Source organism: Balaenoptera physalus (assembly GCF_965194825.1).
Source record: "Balaenoptera physalus genome assembly, chromosome: 9".
Classification (NCBI taxonomy): domain Eukaryota; kingdom Metazoa; phylum Chordata; class Mammalia; order Artiodactyla; family Balaenopteridae; genus Balaenoptera; species Balaenoptera physalus.
Window position 1 is genome coordinate 48,144,196 of NC_138888.1, and position 9,342 is coordinate 48,153,537.

The window sequence follows — 9,342 nt, forward strand, 5'->3', positions numbered from 1 at the left end:
GTATTATAGAGGAAGAAGTGTTTGTCAATAATATGAATTATTGTGTGGATACACTTACAGTTTGAAATTTCCATTTAGGAAATGGTTTAGGTAAAATAAATCCTGAGTTTACTGGATGCCAGGCATGGAACCAAGCATTACACATATTTTATCCCTGTTAGACCTCATATGAATCCTCTGAGGCACATACTGTTATCAACCCCTATGTGAGGTGTCCAGTGCACCATGGTGTAAGTACATGTTAGAGGAACCTTACAGGGGCCAGAAGGGACAAAGGCAGAGAACGTGGTGTCAGGGCAGGGGTGGTTGTGAGATGAGGCTGTGCACTTAAGCGGGGGCAGCTGGGCCTCAGGAGTGAGACAGAGCTTAACCATGTTTGCCCTGGGCAAGCTATGCACCCTTTCCTCAGAGCCTCAGCAACTTTTATGGAAAAAGGAATAACAATATCAACTTCATGGGTGTGGTAAGATTTAGAGACATAATATATGGAATGGGGCTAGCCCAGTGTCTGCACGTGATGCTCAATATGTGTTATAACCTTGCTTAAAGAAAAATGTGATCTGTTATATAAAAGAAGGAAAAAAGATTGAATAGAGTGAAACCAACTAGTATTTAACACCAGCTGAGGTTATGCACCCTCTCCAAGGGCCTTAGTTTCTTTGCCAGGGAGGGAATAACAATGCTGATTCGGGTAAGCAGCAGGTGGGGATGATTGTGGGTTCATTCTTCTGCCTGAAGCCACCACGTAAACAAACTATTGAGTAAAGAGGTGCAGACGCTGTTTTTAAATCAGCATTTCGTTTCCCTGAGGCTACTACCAGGCAGGCAGTTGCCAAGGAGCCAAAACAAGGTGAAGCCTTGAGGGAACCAAAAGTAGAGGAATGCAAAGAAAATGTGCCCCTAGGAAAGGCAGCTCGGGAAAACCTTGCCCAGCCAGATAACTTTAAATAACAGGAAGGAAGTACCTTTGGTCCCAGAAGTACTCCAATCAGGCCCTAAAAATGGCCCTATTTCCCAAGAAGGTAAGAAGGAGAAATAATGCCACGTTTGTTTATTAACAGGAATTTGCACAGTTCAGATGTGAATGGGCTGGTACAGAAGGCTTTGGACGCTTCAAATGTCTATGAAAATATTGCCAATTATGTTACTGAAGCCAACGAAACGGCAGAACAGGCTTTGAACATCACTGATCGAATATATGATGTGAGTATTCCCTTACTTTAACATTCATTTATATGTTGCCTTTTCCTGGCTTATGACTTTTCTGTTTCCTAATGTCATCTGTTGAGCTTCCAACGTAATACAAATGGCAGAAAGGGCAGGAGAACTAAGAAAAGACCATTTTATTTATGTTATGAATGTTTCAGTAATGCAGATTCTTCAAGGTGTGTCATACTCCAATCAGCAAATGCCAGTTTCTTTGACAGCTTTTTTAAACCAAAGTTCCTGAATAAAAAATATTTAAGACTAGTTCCTGCTGATAGAAAAGACACTTTATGCATACATTCAGATTTCCTCAACTCAAAAATTGTTTATTCAACAGCGTTTTCATGACAAGCACTTTGGTGGGCCCTTGGCCAAGCACTATTCCAAGTTCACTGAATTTTCCTCAAAAACCATTTATCTTGAAAATGTCAAGGATATTATTTTCTCATGTTCACATTTGACCTTGATTTTGAGCTATGAAAATGAAGCTGTATGAATTTTGCTTGGTGTTTAGCAGATAAACTTTATCATTGAAATCCTAGAATGATGAAAAGTTGATTTCTTCTGCTGTCATTCTTACTCTCTCCATCCAATTTCCTTGTAGGCTGTGAGTGGGATTGATACGCAAATCATTTACCATAAAGATGAGAGTGAGAACCTCCTCAATCAAGCCAGAGAGCTGCAAGCAAGGGCAAATTCTAGTAAATATCTTCTCTTTCCTGTCTTCCTTCTGATTTATAGCTGCTTCCCTCCTTTCACACAGTGTTTCTGCATATAAACAGAGGTTTCAAAATGCTAGGATTAAAGAATAAATTATATTTCATCTGAATAATAAAAAAGCAAGTATTAGATATTTTCAAATAAATTGTGGTTTAAAAAAATTCCATGTAGTAAAATTACATGGAAACATATAGTTATCCAACATATAGTGGATATTCTTGCTAATCAAAAAGGCTAATTCTTGCTAATCAAAATAGAAACTTACTATAAATACCAATTTTCAAGGAGATAGTACCATAAAATACACTTTAACACTAAAATTATATTGCACATAATGTAACCTTCCTTGAACAATTCAGAAGGCCCTTTAAAGTTTTACCATGAAGGGATGGGTCAGCACTGTGAGAGTCAGGAGGACAGGGTACCACAAAGCCATCTGGTTTTTTGCGCTTTCTTGTAGTTTGTGTTATACAAGTTTGCTGTATTTAGGACAAGCCTAATGACCATATGGAAAAAAGCACTTCCAAAGGCTGGTGTCTGCACCTGCTAAATCAAGCACATCTCAGAGTGGGAGAGGGAGGAAAAAATAAAAGTGAAATCATTTCAGTTAGTTTTGAATCTTATGAGTTACTCTTGAAAACAATCAAACTAAGAATTTTACTAAACCTTACTCATCTCTGAGGTAATGAGCTCATTCCTAAGGATTTTCGAGCATTGACTAATGAGGTTGGAAATCCATTATCTACCTAACTTCTACCACCTAAAAACAAAGACCAAGTTTGAAACTGAAAATTTCATGTGATTTTATCAAAGCAATTAACCTGAAGTCTAACTGTACATTTTCGCTCTTTTTTAAATGTAGAGCCATTATATAGAGAAAATAAATGCATTTGTTTTTCATATGCAGACTATTTAACTATTTAATTACCATAAAGCAGCTATTATCTGGGTAAACAGACAATAAAAATGCTCTTTCTTCATTCTAATTAATTCATTATACAAGTTTAGTCTTAAACATGCTCTTTAGAAAAGAATTAGAATGTTAGCAGTAAAGAATTAGAATACTTATAGTAAGATATTTTTGGATAAATGTTGTCATATGTATGTATTGCTTTTGTTTGTGAAGACCAGAGTATGTGGGTCTTCACGATGCAGTGACTTAAATATTTTATTCTCCTTGATAATTTGCAAGGTATTTTCTCAATCCTGTCATTATTGAGTTGTTGAACCTCATGAAAGCAATTTTTCTGTTCTGATAATGCTATCTCTTCAAAGTTCCATATTTTATGTGTAGATAAATCTCTCTGCTTTGGTCTCTTTGAATATTTTGCAGATCTGGCCACCTATTTCATGATCTTGTTTGGTTAAATCCCTTCATATGTTTATTTGCCAAAGGGACACTGATGAGGAGTTAGGACTGTGTGGATCAGAACTTGCCTCCCTTTAGGAAATATGCATGTTTGTAATATAAATTCAGATGTTCAAATTGAACCATATTTCATCTATTGAGTTACATTGTAATTTCAGATTACTGTTAATTCATTTCCAAATGAATTTCAATGATCAGTAATCTTTATTTACCAGATTTCCTTTTTTTCATTATCTACATCAAATAGCCATCTGTAATAAACTCAGGAAGCTGCTTTCTTTTAAAATCTTCTACTGAATTAATTTGTAAAATGAAAAATGTCTATATAAGACAGTGGGTTCCAAATAGGACAGAGGTTTTTTTTTTTGTTTTTTAATAAATTTATTTTTATTTATTTATTTATTTATTTATTTTTGCTGTGTTGGGTCTTCGTTTCTGTGCGAGGGCTTTCTCTAGTTACAGCGAGCGGGGGCCACTCTTCATCGCGGTGCACGGGCCTCTCACTGTTGCGGCCTCTCGTTGCGGAGCACAGGCTCCAGACGCGCAGGCTCAGTAGTTGTGGCTCACGGGCCTAGTTGCTCCGCGGCATGTGGGATCTTCCCAGACCAGGGCTCGAACCCATGTCCCCTGCATTGGTAGGCAGACTCTCAACCACTGCGCCACCAGGGAAGCCCTAGAACAGACTTTTTATGAAGCATTTCTTCTTATAACCATCCAGCCCCAAATCGACTTTCTTTCTCCTATTTTATCAAAAACTCCAAATATAGTTAAATATATTCTTTCTCAGTATATCAGACAGTGTTTTTTGCAGTAACAAGACCCAAAAGGAAGAGCTGAATAGATTGCTTGCATCACAATATTCAAAAATTGAAACTAAAAGAGGGAGAGAGGGTGCAAAACAGCAACAAAGTATGTTTATGACCCTCCTTGAATTCTGGGAAATTATTGGCACTACCCAGAGGAAACAAGAAAGAAGTGCTTGTACTTTGGTTACGTTGTACTTGGTACAAGTACATTGACAGAATCAACTAAGCATCACCCATATATGCCCATTATGTACATGTATGGGGAAAAGATAACTGAACAATAAACCAAGCACACCAAGACTGTATAATTGAAAAGAGACAGTACACCATGGGAGAGTATATATTTGCAAGCCCATTGGAGTGAAAGAAAAGAAGGGGAAGTGGAGAAATTATTTTTTTGTTTGTCAGGAAACACACATTTCCTGATGCTTTGGAAGTAAACAAAGCATGAAACAAGAATTCTTGGGAAAGTTGATCCTTCAGTTCAGGTGACAAGATATTACATCATGACTTGTTTAGATTTGTGCCAAGGTAGCCCCAGTTAGGGTCTATGCTACAAGTACATTTTCAAGAATAATTTTTTAAGAAAAAGACTAATTATCAAAACTGATGCAAGAATGAATAGAAAATCTGATAGAACTGTATGTACATACATGTGTATAATAAATCTAATCAGTAATTAAGCCCTCCCACAAAGAAATCTCAAGGCTCAGATGGCTCCACCAGTGAATTCTCCAAAACACTTAAAGAAGAAATAACACTATTAGTACATAAATTCTTCCAGAAAATAGAAAAGGAGGAAATACTCTCTTTTTTCTATGAAGCCAACAAAACTTAGATATCAAAACCTAAGGACGTTATAAACAAGGAAAAATATAAGCCAAATTCTCTCTTAAACAGAGATGTGAAACTCCTAATCAGGATATTAGCCAATCAAATCTAGCATACATAGAAATGGTAATACATGACCAAGTTAGGTTTATTCCAGGATTTCAATGATATTTTAACATTTAAAACATCAGTAGCAATTCACCACATTTACAGAACATAGGAGAACATTCATATGCTTATCTCACTACATGCAGGAAGATCATTTAACAAAACTCGCTACCCACTCATGTTTTTAAAAAACTCATAGCAAACTAGGAATAGAAGGAAACTTCCATAATCTAATAAAGAATAATAAAATAATATTCAACAAACCGATATTCATACTGAAATATTGAAAGCTTTTCCATTAAGATTGGAAATAAAACAAGGATTCCCCACATTATCAATTCAATGTGTAAATATCCAGTTTAATTTTATGTAAAACAATTAGAAATTAACTTTTTTTAAAATAACACCATTTGCAATAACATAAATTACCTAGGAATAAATCTGATGAAAGATGCTAAGATCTTTACACATAAAACTATAATACGCTACTGAAGAAATTAAAAGATGATCTAAATAAATGGAGATCAAAATGAGAATTTAGATCTAGGGAAGAATAAATAAAAACTGTTCATTAAGTGGAAGACTTGAATTTGTAAAAATAACAGTTTCTGCCAAAATTTATAGATTCAATATAATCTCAATTAAAGTACCAGAACTGTATATACATATACAGGATGCTTTTAGAATTTCTTTGGAAATGGGGGTGGATGGGGGTAGGCAAGAATAGCCAGCACAGTCTTGAAGAATTTAAAAAAAAAAATACTGGAAGACTTAAACTACCCAATATCAAGACTTACAACTGTATAAAAATTAAGACAGAGATACAAAAAGATATAAAAAATTACAATACTCTTATCATTTCTTTTGAATAAAGAAAATAGAAACTATTTAAAAATAGATACAACTAACGGACGGAGATAGGATTCAGAATAGTGGTCACCTTTGGGTAATCATGGAGGTCCCAGGAAACCGTAACGGGCTAATAATGCTTTTAAAAATGCTTTTCTTGACCTGGGCGCTGGTTATATTTTGTGTTCAGTTTGTGAAAACTCATCAAGCTGTACACTTATAATTGTGTACCCTTTTCTAGATGTGTGTTGTGTATCAATTAAAATTTATTAAAACAATCAAGAAAAATAATTATTCTTATCTAACCAGTTATCACCATAAGTATAGATAGATCTTTTCAGCTCTTTATCAGTCGTGCTGCTCATGGTTTTTAGTCACAGCGGTGCTATATTTTTCAATCAAAAAAGTTAGCCATTATCTGTACATCCGTATGAGTTACTTTATGACATCCTAAATCACTCCCAAGCAGTGTTACAAGTTTTCTGCAATCCTTTACCTCTGAGTTGAAATGCCGCTTTCCAGAATTGGAGTTCTATGTTTATATCATATTCAGAATATTGCAGATGACTTAGTGGTACAAACCAGAATTTTCCTTGTTGCAATGGAGATTTCTTTCCTGGCATCTTTACCCTACTTGTACTTTTTTTGGCTTCTTCTCCACAGGCAATGACGAGGCAGTGGCTGACACCAGTAGGCGCGTGGGTGGAGCCCTAGCAAGGAAGAGTGCCCTCAAAAACAGATTAAATGATGCCATTAAGAGACTACAAGCCACAGAGAGAGGTGAGGATCTCAGGGAGAACTTAAGGCTCATCTGTTTGTTCACTAGTGTTAAGGTAAACCTTTGAGGAAAGAGTAGGTGATTCTTTGCTTTTTAATCTTTTTATAAATAAATATTGCTTTCTGATGACAAAAGAAACTATGTTTATCTCACTCACACACGCACACACATACACACAAAAGTCCTGGAAAATAATAAAAGCTGTAGTCACATCACCTAGGGGTGACAATTAAATTTGAGAGCATTTTCCTCCAATCTTGTGTGTGTGTGTGTGCGTGCACGCATGCATGTCAATGAGATCATGATGTTTATACTATTTGGTAACCTACTTTCTTGTGAACATCCTTTTTCATTAACAGATATGCCCTAATTTGGTTATTGGGTTTCTCTGGCCCCAGCAGTAAACAGCTGCTCTCTGTTAACATGCCATGTCGTTCTTATGGTGCAAGCAGGGAGACCACTGAGCCAGAGAGAAAAACAAGAGCACTCATGCTGCCTAATCTGGAACTACAGTGGTATCTTAGAAAGATGTGATTGGGCGCATTAAGTGCCTTTCCCGTCGTAGTGAAAGTTAACACATTGCTGCTGGATGTGGTGTTTCACTACACAGAGCAAATTCAGCTACAGAACTACAGGATGCCAAAGCCCTGGCCAGAAGGGTGTCATCAGCATCACCAGAGCTACCACATGCTAAGCACTGGGCTGTGTTTTACAAACATTATCTCATGTGGGAAAGTATTGCTGTTGCCTTTAGGCTGATGTGAACCCTGAAGCTTGTCAAGGTTGGGGAACTTGCTCCAAAAGGCACAGCAACAAAAAGAAGCAGACCCAGGATTCAAAGCTACATCCATCAGAGTTCAGAGCATGAGGGGTTAAGTTAAATGTTTCTCCAGTTAAAAATAATTAAAGCTACAACCTCACCTGAGTGATTTTTAATTGTTTTTATTACAGAAATAATACATGACCATTATAGAAAAATTAGAAAATATAAACAAGAAAAGAGAAAGAAGAGAAATCTTTTATAATCTCATTGCCCAAGAAAAAACCATTTTCTTGTAAACTTATATTGTTTTTATTTTAAATATATAACTTAAAAAAATTTCACTATATATCTCTTTTGAAACTTGCTTTTCTTATTCAAAAATACCTTTCCTTATCAATTTACTTCTGTACTAGAGCATCATTTTTATGGCAGAAGGTGTCCCACAAAGAAGAAAGTGATATTTACAATGAATTTCAGACATAAGCATTTTATGAGTTAGTATCTCATATGCATTTTCTATAGCTTCCTCACCAGGTCTCTAACCTGAAGAAATGCTACTCTTTTTTTAAAATTTCCCTTTAATTTGGAAATGTTTTAAATGAACGACATGATTTTAATGAGACTTTAGGGTCTTTCAAGCTCACTTGTTAATACTATTTGCAATATTCTAGTGCACCTGACTTACACCATAATTAACAGTTATTTAAAGATCTCGGTTTGGCTGAAAAGCCTGAATTTGAGGTCTCTCATCCCAGTGATGAAATGGATATTCATGACCCCATCAAATGTCCTACTTCTTTGCAAAGTAAATGTCTTTGTGCTCTGTGTGAAGGTGACGCTCAGCAGCGCCTGGGTCAGTCCAAGCTGATCACCGCGGAAGCTAACAAGACCACAATGGAAGTCCAGCAGGCGGCCGCCCCGATGGCTAACAATCTAACCAACTGGTCACAGAATCTTCAACATTTTGACTCATCTGCTTACAACACTGCAGTGGACTCTGCCAGAGACGCAGGTATCACTTAGTAACTTCACAATTTGCATCCAATTGAGGAACTGGCCATTAAACCCTACACATCTTTTGTTAAGAAGCAATTTTTTTCATTCAGGTTTTAGATTGGAATATTGTAGAAGTTAGCTTAGAAAAGGATAAAAACTTTTGCTCAGTTCATCTGTCAATATATATGTATGTGTGTGGACATAGGAAATATATGTATTTCCCATAAATAAACACCAGACAGACTGGTTGAGTCAATTTTTTTCTAGGTGAAATAATGGTAGCACTTGTTTTTATCAATGTAAGATTGATTCTTTGGGGAAGAAGTGCAATCACCTGGTAGAATAAATATGTAAACAAAATATTGGTTTGCTTTTAGGAAAAAAATTTACTAAGCAGCACTGCTGTTACTAAACATCATTGCTTTTTCCTTACCTGAGTAAAGCAGGTTATTACCAACGAGTACTGAATATGGCCAAATATAACTTAAGTTTCCCATTAAGAAGTAAAGTCTGTTGGCCAACTTGAATATAAATATATAGTAATGAAGATGAAATATGTTGATATCTATCTAATTAATTTAGTTATACATAGATATTAAAATCACATATTACTTGAGAATTTTTTTCCAGTCTCATATTTTTATTCCATCTTTTCGTAGCTCCTAAATATCAATGTCTTTGTCATGATTAGAAGTTCCAGTTCTCCAGAATGGTTTTGCAGACCGTATTCCCTTCACTTCCATCTGGATTAAGAACCAACTTTTTAAATCCACGTATGGATTTGTCCATCGTTAGAAATTTTATCCCAGGGCACAATATCCATTCCTGTAACAGGAAGATAGCTCTTTTATACTCATCTTTTAAGTATATATTCATGAGCCCTTCGTGTAACCACTCAATTTCTTTGAAACTTAAT

At 35.8% G+C, this 9,342-nt stretch overlaps 1 protein-coding gene across 1 annotated transcript in view; it reads left to right on the forward strand.

The window, feature by feature from the left end:
- The window catches only part of LAMA4 (laminin subunit alpha 4), a 145,574-nt gene that overhangs the window by 101,160 nt on the left and 35,072 nt on the right, over positions 1 to 9,342 (forward strand). Inside the window, exons 14-18 of the mRNA XM_082474319.1 lie at positions 1,062 to 1,203; positions 1,811 to 1,907; positions 6,553 to 6,669; positions 8,263 to 8,452; positions 8,865 to 8,886. Of these exons, the coding sequence (XP_082330445.1) occupies positions 1,062 to 1,203; positions 1,811 to 1,907; positions 6,553 to 6,669; positions 8,263 to 8,452; positions 8,865 to 8,886 (568 nt within the window). The remainder of the gene's footprint in view (positions 1 to 1,061; positions 1,204 to 1,810; positions 1,908 to 6,552; positions 6,670 to 8,262; positions 8,453 to 8,864; positions 8,887 to 9,342) is intronic.